General features: G+C 46.6%; 1 protein-coding gene across 1 annotated transcript in view; it reads left to right on the forward strand.

The window, feature by feature from the left end:
* Positions 1-8,841: 8,841 nt before the first annotated feature.
* The window catches only part of MCU (mitochondrial calcium uniporter), a 177,353-nt gene continuing 170,751 nt past the window's right edge, over positions 8,842-15,443 (forward strand). The window contains exon 1 of the mRNA XM_036737170.1: positions 8,842-8,991. Coding sequence (XP_036593065.1) covers positions 8,845-8,991 — 147 coding nt within the window. The 5' untranslated portion in view covers positions 8,842-8,844. The remainder of the gene's footprint in view (positions 8,992-15,443) is intronic.

The raw sequence follows: 15,443 nt of genomic DNA on the forward strand, positions 1-15,443 counted from the left end.
AATGCTTCATTTCATACCTAAGGAAAGTGAGATTCAGAGGCTTGAGATCACAATGGTACTAAGTGGCAAAACCAGAATGTTCTAAACCAGACTTGTTTTCGCTGTTCATTCAGTGACTCTCCCCAAATCACACAGCTAAGAAGCAAAGTGTTTAAGACAAACTATCCACTTCACTAATTTCCCCAAATAGAGACATCTCTTGTCATTTCACCGGTATAAGGAAGTCTGAGGTGGGGAAATTCCCTCTATCTAAGTGCAGGTCAGTATTTTCTCTGTAACTATCCAGAGCACGAACTTGTCCAGGGCTATGGAATCAGCATGTGTCAGGGGAGAGACTTGAATCCAAGTCTTGCCAGCCCTCTTTCCCCTACATCACGCTGCCTCTGTATTTTCCAAGGACTGGCCTGAGAAAAGTTCCTTGTTTCTCCTGACTAGCTAAATGCTTGCTTGGGTCCGTAGCAGCCTGAACTAAGTTTGTGTGCTTCTGGGAGGTGCGGTCTATTTGCACATAGACTAAATGCCTTGTCCCTCTGAGGCTCAAATAAAAAGACAAAAAGCATCCTAGTCTCTACCTAGAGAGTAAATAGTAAAGACAGGGTTTACTTCAAATAAATCACACATGCAAAGCATGGTATGCCCTTTGCTTCAGACCACTAGCATCCTGAGATGCTACTAGAGCCCTACTGGAGTCAAAGGAGAATGAATTTAGAACTGGAAGGGGCCCCAGATGTCCTTTCCTTTCATCCAAACCCCTCATTGTATAGCTTAATAAAGTGAGGCCCAGACAGGTGAAGTGAGTTATCCAAAGTCACAGGGCTAGGATGGGAATCCAGGTCCTCTGACTCGAAGTCCAAAGTAACAAAAACCCTTTGTTCTGGACCCTGTCTGGTCTGGCCCATCTCCAATCCTTTTGGCCCTGGCCACACTGCCAGTGTAATGGTGTTATCAGGAATAGACCCTGAAGCCTGATGGTGGAGTGACTGAGGCTTAAGACAAAGCAGTCCCAAAAGCTAATCCTTTGGAAGCCAGGTCAGAGAGCACCCAGCACCTAGAAGTGTCTAGGGAGTTTTAATTTGATGCACAGTGGTGATATACACTTATTAACACTCTTTTTTAGATCTGGGGAAATAGAAGCTAGTCAAAGGACCAGGAAAGAAATATTGAGGAAATTCAAGGTTGTGGAAGGAAGGGCTGGGTGGTCTGGGAGGCATTTATGAAAAGAAAGTAAGGGGATAGAAATAGAACATAAAAGCAGAAGGAGACAATAGTGATGACTATCTTCTCAATTTCTCTCTTGACGGTGAAGGATAGCCAAGCCCATCTCAATGGTGCTTTAGAGGAGCTACCTGACTGCTCCAGAGACTGGGGAGAATTAAGGAAATAAGCATTAGTGAGAGATGACTACAGATGCAGGACTTGGGGGGATTCAAAGACACAGGAGTGATGGCACTTAGAAAACAATGAAGCCAGAGGAAATAAGCAAAGTGAAAATAGTCCCGCGTTCTGGACTAGTCTGTGGTGCCTGACGGATGCTTTACACTCAGTCCTTGTCTTCTTTCCACTCCTCTCCATCTGCTGCCGTTTGCATCTTTAGGAATTGCTTATATTGCTTAAGTGATATCCTTACTACTACAGAGGAATCATAAAGCCCAAGATTAGCAGAGATGCCTGTCCAGACTTCTGAGTGCATCCCTATCGCCCATAGCAAGGAACATAGATCTCTGATTCATCAATGATTATGACTTTTCAGGGTTGTTAAGGCAACTCTACATATGACTCTAAATGAATCATACTTGTAGAGTTGACTTTGGATTCTGTGTCTTAAGAAAATGCTCTAGGATATCTGTTTTCATTAGTTCTGACTTAAAAAAGAAGAACTGATATATGACTTTTCATGACCAGTTATGGTGCTATGGAGATTTTGGCTGACACATCTTAATGATTCTGCAACGTGTCAGCTATTAGACTTATAACTAAGGTAGGGGCGACTGTCCGATGCTTAAAATTTTGAGCTTTGCTACTTCGCTACTTCTTTACCAACAAAGAAATAACAGCTTAGTGCCTAGTTAGCAGGAATTATAGTTTTTGTTGTTTTTTTTTTGTTTTCACTTCCACGAATTATTTGTTAAAATAGAAAGCTACCTGATGGCAAGCTTCATAACTCCAGTACTCAAATCCCAGCTGAGCTTCTCCTTGACTTGGGTCCTGTCTTGCTCTCCCCACTAAAAAACTCAGATTCACCCATCCAACATTGGTCATGCAGCACTATATGATCTCTCTTTTCCCAATTGCATTTGTCTGCAAAAGTCAATTTGAGAGTATAGTTCAAGGGTGGGGAACCTGCAGACACATGTGGCCCTCTGGGTCCTCAAGTGCGGTCCTTCATGTTGACCTCCAATTTAGAGCAAAAGAATCTGTATTTCACCATTCTAATATGTCGAGATCTTTTTTTAGATCCCAATCCTTCAGTTTGGATTCAGTCAAAGAGCTGCACTTGAGGACCTAGAGGGCCACATATAGCCTCAAGGCTACAGCTTTCCCACCCCTGGTGTAATTCATCCTTCTTGCCTCAGCCACCACAATTAATCTTTATAGCTCCACTGGTTGAATTTTTGTTTTAAATTGCTTTTCTTCATGTAGTAGGAACAATATCCTAACCCCTCCCTCCATGCAAGTTAGATCAGTTATTCCTTAAGAGATGTGGAGTCCTTCCTGGAGACTTGGTTGGCTCAGAGGGCTCAGAATGTTGCTATCACTTCTTTATCTCCTGAGTACAAAGTAGCCACGGAGAATTCCAGGGACATTTTGATGCTTGGCTGGTGGATCATGATGGGTAATTCAGGTAGAGGAGCTCACTCAGCTGAATCCACTCAAGGTGGATTCTCCTGCTATGGGCTAAGTAAATCTCTTTTTGTTAACTGTTGAATGTCCTGCAAGTGTCTTATTTTGTTCCAGCATCAAACCTAAACTATCAGAGGTCTAGCCAGCATCAGAACCAGTTCAGAACCATCAGCATAGTCTCACAAGATTGGGACCCAATGAACTTACTGAAGTGGGAGATGGCGGTACAGACAAAGGCCAACTCAATTGGCCTTCATGCTTCTGGTGGTGCTTCTAGAGGTGGTAGCTGATTACTATGAGATGCCCTGCACCCCATACCCATACCCCCACTCTTGGGAGGTTAGAAACTAAAATGTCTGTGGTATTCAGCAAGGAGAGACCTATATGAGTTTGTCCTGTATGCTTCATAATTTTACCTTGAAGATAATGACCATAAATTGTGCCTTAGGCCCTCCTGCTTTGTTGGGCCTTCCAACCTGCTAATTTAGGCTTCCTCAAAATCTTACAGGAGGATCTCCTCAGAACTCGGTTTAGTTTTAAAGCAGTCTGGGGGGATTGACATAGTTGGGATTGAGAAATATTTTCCTGTCATTAAAAAAGGAAAAATTCATAAGTAATAGTTGAGCTCAGCCCTTGCTAAGACTGGATACCTTGTACTGCCACTGGTTATCTGCCCTCAATTGCCTTGGGGGAGACTTCCTGAAAGAAGGGCCTTATCAGCTTTAAAGGAGTTATATTTGTGTGAACTGTTGGGTTTTGAATGACTTTTTGGAAATGACAATTCAGCTGAACCGACGGTCCCCAGTCTAGTCGTTGTATATGGACATACCCAGCCATTGTGGGGTGGGGGTGGCATGAGGGACAGCAACAGTGATGGATTTTTCAGGAGAAAATTCTCTGGAATTTTAGGATTGTCTAACAACTGTGCTGAGGGAACTGTGGGATTTTGGTTTGTTTTTCAGTTTGGAATTTGAATGAGCCACTGCCATTTTGGCACACAATCGGATTGTGCTGTGGTTCTTTGGTGAAGACCACTGAGGGAGGCCCTTGAAAGGATGATGCTAAATTCCCCACGGAGCCCAGAGACATTTCTGAAATCGGGGATAGGGAAAATGTGCCATGCATGGCCCATTTAATTAGCTGAAGATAGGCAAGGGCCCAAACTGCAAACGGTAATTTTGTCTCTCTGGCCCCTGAAAAGCATCAAACACAGGCCCCAGCAGCATTTCCCCAATCTCCACAGATAGGGTGACTGCTTGGACATGGGAAATAGAACCCCCGTACAGGCCTAGTCTTCTAGGCCCATTTCTGACTTTGTTGCTTTTGTCTTTCCACCAACGTGGGAGGGCAGAGTCCGGTTTTTGAAGTAGCAGTACTCCTGCTCCTGCTGAGGGTAGGAGGGCAGTGACAGTAGAGTCAGGTCCCTTATATCAGGGTAGAGTCTTGGGGATGAGCCCCAGCAGCAGCAACACAGCAGTGCTCAGGCCTACAGCAATGCTCTGTCCCAGAATAGGGCAGGAGAGCTCAGGTCCTAGTAGTGCCCATCTCCTGCTCTAGCCTGGGGAGTAACAGGCAGAAGCATGGGCTCTAATGGTAGCAGACATAACTGGTCAGCAGGTAAAAGCGGGGACCCTAGAAGTAGCAGAAAGAAGTGGGCAGTGGGCACAGACACAGACCCCAGCAGATCAGCCCTCCTCACAGGGACAGCTCAGTGTGTGGGCACCAGCATGTGCAATGGAAAAAAGCAGTAGCCCACTGTTTACAGTCATGTAAATATGACATGGCCCTTCCACACTGTTGCCAGAACAACACACAGTGATCATGAAACAATTCTATCCCAAGAGGCCTTGGAGGACCAAAGAGTGGCATAAGAGAGGGCTTGCTTTCTGCCAACAAGAAGGAGGTGAAAATGTCTAACTAGCCCCCACAGAATAAGGGGGCAGCCCCTCAGGAGTCTCTCATGGGGTAAAGATTTTTTTATTACCCCATGAGACTCATAAGGAGAGGAAGGTCCTAGTTGGTGAGCCAGGGAATACTAAATGGGTGGCATCACAGGGCAATTCTCCCGTACCTCTAATGAGGATTGGTGTCTATGCAGACAACATTATCATCTTTGCTGTATGTAGCACTGACATCACAGGTGCTTATCCCACTTATGTTCATGTTTTTACATGGAGAGACCCATTATGAACTGCAGAGATGTGGTGTCACCCACCCCATGGCTCTCAATCATTTAGAGCTGGGACTCTGTCCTTTCTGGCACTCTCTCAGATTCAGTCATTCCTTCAGGAAGCTGTTACATTATTTGTTTTTGTTTTCTTTTGCTATGCTTCTGTTTTAGGTTTTTTCTCTTTCTTTTTCAATGTTTCTTCTATCAGGTTTCCTGAATATTAGAGGTCAGGATTAACCAATAAGAGCCCCAGTCATTTAAGTGACAGAGGGTCCTCTAGAAGGACCTTACCATCAAAGGGTAGTAGCAATTCCTAACCCCTCCCTCCATGCAAGTTAGATCAGCTATTCCTTAAGAGGTAAGGAGACTTTCCTGGAGACTTGATTGGCTCTGAGGGCTCAGAATGTTGCTGTCACTTCCTAATCATCTGAGTACAAAGCAACCCCGGAGAGTTCCAGGGGCATTTTGATGCTTGGTTGGTGGATCATGATGGGTAACTAAGGCAGGGAAGCTCACTCAGCTGAGTCCATTTAAGCTGAATCCTCAATACCTATCTTTGCTGAATAGCCTTCTCTTGCTATGGCTGAGCAAATCTCTTTTTGTTAACTGCAAGTGTCTCATCCATCAGAGGGCTGACCTGAGGTGGGACCATCCCGGAATACTCCATACAGGAAGATGGTATTACCAGCATGTCGTCAGGAGGTCATGCAGTTTGAGGTACCTCCTTACAGTGAGAGACCTTTCCTTCCAAACCACTTGCAGCATCTCACTTAGTTCCCCTTGTCAACAATAGCTGTTGTCTGAGCGCTGCCTGGCCAACCAGCTGAAGGCAGGAGTTCAGTTTGTGGCTGCCACAGTACAGAGATTCTCTGTTGTTTAGCTAATTGGCTCTTACTGGTATTGAACTGTAGTTACTAGCTCATGAACATAATGTGCCAGCCAACTGAGCTAACTGGCTTTCGAAACACACAGCCCAACAAGAGTACATTCCTGGTTGCGTTTCCCATGGTGGTTTCCAGGACCGATGATTTCCACTTTGTACAAAATCTCTCAACCAAGACAAATGGGAACACCTATAACTTATACTATTAGAACATTGCCCAAGGTTTGCCACTGTGCATCGTGACCTTGCCAGTAACTATGGGGGAGGATGTGAATCCAGGGCTCTCTAACTCTTAATGTAGCACCATGACCTCTAAAACCTCCTGCATGTTCCATAACCCAATAATAACACAAACCTCTTTAAGAGTTTATATGGTAATCCCCTCACAATACCTCTGTGAGGTCAATATTATAAAAATTGTTATCCCATTTTCCAGGTGAGGAAATGGAGGTTCATGGAGGTTAAGTGACATCCAGGGTCACATGACTAGTAAGTGTCAGAGCCAAGATTTGACCTAGGAATCTGTTCACTCCATGTCCTAAGGTCTTTCCGCTATACAATGCAGTTTCATCATAACAGTAATTCACATTACATAGCACTTTCCTCACGACAGCCTTCTGTCAGATTTAGAATGTAAGGGGCTTAGTGGTGACCTAATCCAGCTACCTCGATTTACAGAAAAGGACACTGAATTCCAGGAAGGTGACTTGCCCAAGGTCACATGGCTAAGTACAGCAAGACTAGAGTTTGAACTCAGATCTTTTGGCCAGTCAATTAACCCTCATTTTACAGATGAGGAAACTAGGCTCTGAGAAACTAAGTGATTTGCTTATGACCCCATTGCCCATCAGTGTCTGACAATACTGAACGCAGGCCTTCTGAGTCCAAAGTCAGCCCTCTGTAATACACAAAACACATTTTTTTTTTAAAAATATAGGTACGATCTTCTTAGGGCAGCTAGGTGGCACCATAGTGCACAGAGCATTGGACTAGGAGTCAGGAAGACTCATCTTCTCGAGATCAAATCTGGCCTCAGACACTTTCTAGTTGTGTGACCCTGGGCAACTTATACAACCTTGTTTGCCTCAGTTTTCTCATCTGTCAAACGAGATGGAGAAGGAAATGGCAAACCACTCCAGTATCTTTGGCAAGAAAACCTCAAATAGGGTCAGAAAAGGTTGGATATGACTGAACAACAATTAAAAGATGTTCTTAGAGACTCCCTTCAGTTCTCTTGTCCACTTATAAGGACATTCTTGCAAATGTACAGATCCAAATGTCAGTATGACAGGGTAGAGGATGAATTTTCATATGTGGAGAAATGGGGGAAAACTGATACTATTGGGGAAAAAAACCCAGCTAGAAGTAGGGGTGGAAAACATAGCTCCACATTCCTATTTGGGCTTGGCTAGAGCAGGGGAAATTTAAAAATACTGCAGCAACCTATAAGGAATGAGGAGCAGCGGAAAAATCAGCCAGCAGGATTAAGTCTTCACATGCAGTTGGGATGAGTCCTCGGGGCTGGGAAAAGCCTAAAATGGAGCTGGTCTGGGAATGTGACAGACCTCCAAATTTCTGTCATAGACAGACAGCTGGCACCAGCTGTGGTGTGGTGGTCACAGGCCTGCAATCTCAAGTTCCATTGTTTAGCAACGTATAATACCTCTTGGTGAACAGCATCATGTACTCATTTTGAGAAGCCAACGTTCTTACCCTTCGGAAAATTCATGATCTGTTTCTTGGTCAGAGTTTATCTACCTGCATACTACAATTGTATATGAAGATCTTAAAGAAAATATCATCACTTAGGCAATGAAACCAGAGACTTTCCAAAATGCAGATGGATGCTCTCCTTTGTCTTCTTGAGTATTTTCTTGCTACATATTTTTAAAGGGGAGCAGGAAAGCTCCAGCTCACAATTACAGGCTGACAGCAGGAAATCCCCTCCCAAGGAACATTTCAAGACTAAAATCTCCTTTCAAGGAATTTGTTATGCAGCCTCTCACTCATCTTTATTCACTGTGAACTTTTCACTTGAAGTGACAGGTATCATTCACTCAATAATATTTATTGAACTCCCTCCCAGTAGGTACAAGACGTTAGGCTAGGTGCAAGAGGTAGTGATTAATAATTGAGCCATAATTTATTATTTTAGTTATTATATGTTGGTTATACGGCAATTATATATATATTTAACATCTTAACAAATCGCTATTACTTGTTGTGTTTTTACACTGCTTTTCTTTAGTTCCCTGAGCACACAGTACGTCCAGTGACAAGGAAAATAAAGAACACGGCTCCTAGGGAGTTTCTTGTACAGGGCTGCAAAGGAACTGCAAAAAAACGAACCAAGCCTTTGAAAACGTACAGGTCTGACTCCTCGGGAATGGTCGGTACTCAGCCTATGCCCTGATATCTTAATTGTATTCCTACCCCTTCTATATTACGGATCACTGTGGCATGACTCCATGATGCCAAAAGATTAGAATGCTATCAATTACGACTGCTAGCAATGGATATGTCATAAAGAATCACTGCATACCTAGTTAATGATTAGTTTTATTGGTGCCTCTTTTTTCCCCCCAACTTAGAAAATGCACCCATTGCAGAGCTCTGCAAAACGCCTCTTTCTTGCCTCAGTAATCCTGAGCATAGCTCTACCCTTGAGAAGCTTTGCGGGGCTACAGAGGCTGTTCAGGGGGGCTTGGGTGCCAATTACCGGTTCCCTAGAATTTGCCCGTAATTGACCATGTCCCACTATAGGTAACTCGGGTGGAGACTGACAGCCTCCAATGTTGCCCTGCAGGTTTTCGATTGGGCTCGTCGCGAAGCCCCGCCTCGCATACACGAGCGAGTCCGACAGTTGGCCCGGCGCGAGTGAATGGCGGGCTTTAGCCCCGCCCCAGCCGTCCGCTGCGCTGCCTAGGTCGGCGCCGCTTCCAGTTGAGAGATGGCGGCCGCCGCAGGTAGATCGCTCCTGCTGCTCCTTTCCTCCCGGGGCGGCGGCGGGGGCGCCAGCGGCTGCGGGGCGCTGACTGCCGGCTGCTTCCCCGGGCTGGGCGTCAGCCGCCCCCGGCACCAGCAGCACCACCGGACGGTGAGGGAGCGCGCCCGGGAGCCGGGGCTGGGGGCGGGGCGGGGCTGGGCTGGGCTGGGCTGGGCTGGGGAGCCGCGGCCGCCGGGCGGGCGGGCTGGCGGGCAGGCCGGCCGGCCGCTGGGGCAGCGGGTGACTTCCCCTAACTCGCCGCGGGCTGGGGCCGGGTGGCGGCGGAGGGGCCGCGGTGCCCTTCAGGCGGCTGCGGCCGCGCTGGGCGGCGCAGGGAGGGAGGGAAGGAGGAAGCGGGTTGCAGGAGGAGGGGCGGCGCGCCTGGGATGTGCCCGCAGCCCGGGGACAGCGGGGCGGGGAAGGGACGGGGCACGGACGGCGTCCAGACGGAGCCGCCGGCCCCGCGCTCGCTTCTGCCGGCCGCCGCCGCAGCCCGGTGCAAGTTGTGCTGCCCGCTGCCCCCGGCGAGCTGCCCGGGGGGCACTGCCCCAGAGAGGACAGCTGGCGCACACCCCCGGGACCCTGGCCGGGGGCCCTCGCTGGCATAAGGGACTGCAAACTTTGTCTTCCCCGAGACTTGCTGGCGTGTCTGGGCGCGGGGGACAGCTCCCCGGAGAGGCTGCTGCAGTGTCGCGGAGGGAGGGAGGCAGCGGGGCCGGCCTCGGGGGTCAGGGGCAAGCCTCCGGACGGCTGGGAGAACACCCCGCAGCGCATGGGGACCCGTCCCCCGGGGAGGGGAGGCTTGGCCCTGGAGTTACCCAGTTGCTAGTGAGTATCCCCGAGCTGGCAGAGGGGGCAGCGACTCTACATCATGAGATGTGTGCACATGTGCTAATACACCCAGACTGGTACGTACGGGCACACTTCGGGGTCCATCCATCCATCCGCATCTATCCCAGCTGGGTATTCTCCGGGTGTCGTTTTTCTTTTTAAGAAAAAGTGCCAGAGAGCAGCCTGACCTTACGAGTCAGTGGGTCTTCCTTGAATTGCCCATACCCATATATACTGGCCCTTAACCAACTTTTAGCGTAGCAGTTAGTGTTGGTTTTTATGTTCAGGGCTGGAGTGGACAGAAGGAGGAGGATCCATGTAGACTTCCCTTCTGAAAAGAGAGTCCCTGGACCTGGACGAAGCCAGGGAAGGAGAAACCTAACGGGGGCTTCCCAGAGAGCTCATCCCTAGATCTGTCGCAGGGCATATGAGCTAATAGATGATAAAGTGCTCCGAAGCACTCTTACAAGTGCAGAGCGCCAGGATTGCTGGCGGTGTTCTTTATATCTCGACTTCAAAGCCACCCTGCCCCCAGTCTTGTGCAAACCCAACCCCAGATCTTCACATTACCGCTGTGTTGAAGCTCTTAGGTGAAAGCAGAGTGTTTTTGTTTTTAAACAGTTCGGTCTAAATGTGCATTTTTTTTTTAGCCCATAGTTAAGTGTTTCTGACAGATGTCTGCTCAGAGAATCACTGTATTGTTATAAAAAAAAGTTCCCCACCACTACCCTTAAAAGGTTCCTCAAGTGAGTATTCTCTCTATATTTAAGATTGTATAAAGTTACAAATTTGGAGCCGTTACTGTCTGTTGCAGATGGTGTTTCAGTAAACCAAAACCTGTATAGAATTATGTCAGGCTGCCAGTGCCCCTGTGATGGAGGTGCCTGACTGTGAACTGGTCTGGGTCTGGGCTTTGCTTGGAAAACTGAAAAGATGGGTGTTACTCTGAAGGATGGAAGTAGCATCATTTGGGGGACTGTAAGATTCACCCCAAGCTGGAACTAAGACTACACATATGGTTAAGATGCTTACTGAAAAAGACTTTCGGTCCTTTTCTTCTGTGATTGTGTAAATGGTGGTTTGGTAACAACTTGCATTGGAACTGAAACATGATCTTCAGATTTCCTTCTTCTTTACCGACATGCTGTTGACTGTTAGGAACTTTTTAGTCCTTCATGTTGCTCTGAAGAATGAATTTGTTAAGTGGCCGGATGACTATTGGACAAAGACAAACAACCTCCCAGATAGGATAGATATTATTTTAAGGATGCCAGAGATTTAAATTGAACCTTTCCAAGGAGACATCCTATCTGTGGACACTAGATGGCACCCTGTATCGGACCCAAACATTTTATTTAGGTCCAGATAATATCTTTACTTCCCCCTTTTCTATAGGTGACAGCGATAAGCCAGATTAAGTTTTGGAGGATTTGAGTGGAACCTATCTTTGCTAATCTTGTTTTTGCTTTTAGAGGAAGACAAATTACAACACTATGGAAAACATAAAATGTACTCAGGTGTGAGAGAAGCCTTGTTACTTGATTATTAGTTGAATGAGAGGGTGCAGATATATGTAGTGAAGACATTTGGTTCATCTGTAGACAGCTGTCAGATTATAGGCAACAATTTGACTTTCCTGATTGGCAAAACATGCCTAATACATTAATGTTTGGCTGTGTAGATAAGAAAATTTTAAAACTGTGATAAAACGTTTGGGATGAAGGGGATGTCAACTGCCAACTTTGAGCAAGTATTGTCCTCTAAGCTCCTAGAAGGCAGGATCTATTTTTACCAGTTGCTCATCATGGCACCCGGTGTAGTTTTCCTTCCTATTGGAGCATCTGGTTTCTAATAATATAGTATTCCCTTCATGAATGTGCCAAGCCTCCCATCTCTGCTGCTATTTACAAGATAGTTGTAGGGGATTCGACTTCTCTGCCTCGTGAGCCATAGGAAGCCTTTGCTTACATCGAGCGGCTGTCTGGGCTGCTCCACACAGTCCTTATCACTTCCTAGCAGTCACCAAATGTGGGGCATTGCCAGATATCTTCTCTTGGGCACATATCACCGGCCTCTGTTTCCTACACTTTGTGGTCTCTCCACTCCTGCTGATGTGTGAGTGTTACCTGATGATGTCCTTCTGTCTCCTACTAGACTGCCCTGGCTGCAGAAGCTTATCAATAGCTCCCCATTGCCCATGTACAGATTCTTCAGCCCATTCTTCTGCAGAGAATCCTCTGTTATCTTGTTCTGTTTTACCGGTTCAGCCTCGTCTTCCAGGATTCTCTAGTCAAAACCCTCTTTTTTTAGGCAGATCTGGCTCCCTGCTGTTCCTAAAATATACCATATGCTCTTCCACAATCACACCTTTGCTCATATGATACTTTTATGCTTGGATTCCCTTCTCTCCCCCTCCCATCAGTTCCTGCTCTTCCTTCTAGGCCCAGATCAAGCAATACCTTCTCCATCTAGAGTCTGCACAGGGGTCTGGCTGACATCACGCGCGCGCGCACACACACACACACATGCGGGCACACACACACACACACACACACACACCCCTCTCCCTCACAGTGTCATGGAATTTTAGAGCCAGATCACCCTTGTGATGATTTCTTGCAGCCTTCCTATTTTAGACTGAGACCCAGAAAGCCAAAGCTATTTGCCTGAGCTCCCACAGTTGTTAATGGGTCCAGGACTAGAACTGTGTCCTTCTGCCTGCCAATCCAGTGTCTTTCTATTCTACAAGAGGCGATGTGATTGCTTGGAAAGAGTGCTGGCATCAGGAGACCTGGGTTTGAATCCTGCTTCAGATGCCCACCAGCTGTGTCATGAGGGTCATACCAGTTAGAGTCTTGTGTTCCTCATCTGTAAAATGGAGCTGACATAACACCTGTAATCCCTGTTATCCAGGCTGTGATTTTCATTTGGATGGCTACTGAGCCTGTCCATTAGTGCATATATTGGGACAGATGCTGCAGATGGACAGTTAACCCAGACCCAGGGTTGAATAGCAGGAAGGCTGGATTGAATTTGGAAAGTCATGCAAGGCTTTTAATGACCCTGAGCTTCTGTCTGAAGAGAAGACTGCAGCATTTTAATATCCCTGATCTGCTTTTGATACTTACTGGCTGTCAGTCATTGAAGAATCAAAATTACAGGTCACCCAAATGGAGAAAGACAGCAGGGATGTGAGGAAGCCGCAATAGATTGCCAACAAAGAATTATTCAGCCAGTATTTATTATGTACCTACTGTTTGCCAGGTACTGGAAATATAAGACCCAGATGAAAGCAATTCCTGTTCTCAGGGAGTTTATGTTCTGAGAGGGGCAGGTGGGAGGGTAGACAGCATGTAGATATAAAGTAAATACGATGTATATGCACATGTGTGTATATATTCACATAGACACACATATATCTCCCATATAAGCTTTAAGGATCCTCATCCCAATCTCCTCTCCCACATGTGAGTCTTAGGTCCCAGAACAAGACTACCTCTCCTCCTCAGGGGCTTAGGAATACACCAAAAGAGACAGAGATGAGCTTGAGTTACACTCTACACCCCTCCCCCCAGGTGTACTTCCCTTTAGGATTATGAGGTGAGAATCATTTTAGTTATCCAGGATTAAGTAGCTTTTTAGAAAGGGGAATTTATGAAGGTGTTAGAATATGAACAGTTGGTTCAGAACATCCCGTCTTCAGGAGTCTGTGACATGTCTCCCACGATTACATACAGAGACCGGGGGAAAGTGGGCTCCAGCTTAGAGAACTCATAGGACAAAGGGGTAATTCACAGCTGCTGGGAGTCTTCTTTGCCCATTTGTGAGGCACCCAAGAAGCTCCTCTTAGGCATGGCAGAGTTTTTTTTTTTGTATTGTTTTGCTGGGCTCCTCGTGGAATTGTGAATTTACGTCCAGTCTCTTCTTGCCTCCCAGTGTACACACTGCCATCAGCTGATCTAGAGATGCCACCAGGATGTCATTGGGAAGATGCTTCATCCAGCATCTTCAGACCCTTCAAAATCTCAAAAGGTCCTTCCCCTGGCTAAGGGAGGGGTGGAAGAGAACTAACCCCCCCCCCCACCCAGGCGGTTCCTCTTTAAATGCCCCTCTTGCTCCAATCTTTCAAATGCTTCCATTGCTAACTGGCATGGTAATTTTAGATGACCCCTAGGACTTGGCCAGGTTTCCTCAGCCTATCTTAACACTGTTCTTATGCAAAGTTACCCTAGTTCCAAGGACTTTTTGCACTTAGTCTGAAACCTGTGATTGAGATTGATTAAGAATCTTATCACTTCCTTTAGTTGAGGTGGGATTGAGTACATTTACAAGGTAAATGCAGAGTATTTTTGGAGGGTGAAGTGCTGACAACTGGGGGGCAGTGGGAAGCCCTCCTGTGAGAGATGGTTCTTGAGGTCAGCCTTGAATGGAGCTGGGGATTCCAAGAGGTGGAAATGAGGAGGGAGTCCTGGGAGTAGTTGGGGATAGCCTGTGGAAAGGCACTGTGCAAAGGAGACAGAGTATCATATGGGGAACAGAAGGCAGACTGGTTTGGCTGGAATGCGAGGAGCAGAAATGGGAAAGGCGTCTGGGAAGCTATAATGGAGCCAGACTATGAAGGACTTTAAATATCAAGTCACTATTTGATCTGAAACTTCTTGAGCAAGGGAGTGATATGGTCAGCTTGTGCTTTAGCAATATCAATATGGCGGCTCTAAGGAGGATTAATTAGACAGACTAGAAACTGGAGAGGGATGGGGAAGTGAATCAGGAGGCTCCCATAGTCCATGTCAGAGGTGGTGAATGTCTGAACAAGGCTGTTGTCTCTAGGGTGGTTGTCCCCGTGCCTGGAACACCCTCCATTCTGATCCCTCTGTCTTGGCATCCCTGGCTTCTTTCAAGGCTCAGTTCGAATGCTGCCTTCTGCAGGAGGCATCCATCACTGGTCTTCCCAGACACTTAAAGCTTTCCTTCCTTCCCATCCTTGTGTATCTTATATATACCTATTAATTGTCACATTTTCTCCATTAGTATTAAACTCCATGAGTACTGAGGCTGTTTTGTGTTTCAGCCTGTCTTTGTGTTCCTAGTATTTAACACAATGCCTAGACATAGTAAGTGATTAATAAATTCTTCTTGAGTGATCTGTTGGAGAGAAGGGAGTGGATAGGAGATGTGTAGAAGCAGGAGCTCAGTGGAGCTGTACTCTGGGAAAGGAGGTATTTTGGTTGGAAGGGAAGAGCAAAGGATAACAAATGGACAAGCTGTAGATTGTGACCATACGGTCTTGGGAGACCCAGAAGGCCCAGAGAAGGCCCAGTGCCACATGGGTGGATGCTCTGATAGGACTTATGGGATGGCCTGGACAGTAGTTGTCAGGATGAAGTGCAGTTTGCACTGTTGGCATGAGTACCTGACCAAGTGGGTGTGCACAGATCCACTCAGGTGTTTAGTGACCTTCTGAGGCCTTTCTAATGAGATGAGATTTGTCAAGTGCTTTTCAGCTCCCGAAATGCTATGACAATGTCCGCTACCGTTAGCAGGCTACTCCTGAGGGGACAGAGACCCAGAGAGATGAAATGATTGGCCCAATGTCACCTAGCTAATTAGTGCTTGGGACATCATTAGAAGTGAGGTCTTCCAGCTTCCTACTTAGTTCAAGTGGTCTTTCCACTAGGCTTTGCTCTCCGAACTTTGCTCTCCATGGTTTATCAGGGATCACTGTGGTGCTT

Source organism: Trichosurus vulpecula, chromosome 8 (assembly GCF_011100635.1).
Source record: "Trichosurus vulpecula isolate mTriVul1 chromosome 8, mTriVul1.pri, whole genome shotgun sequence".
Taxonomy (NCBI): domain Eukaryota; kingdom Metazoa; phylum Chordata; class Mammalia; order Diprotodontia; family Phalangeridae; genus Trichosurus; species Trichosurus vulpecula.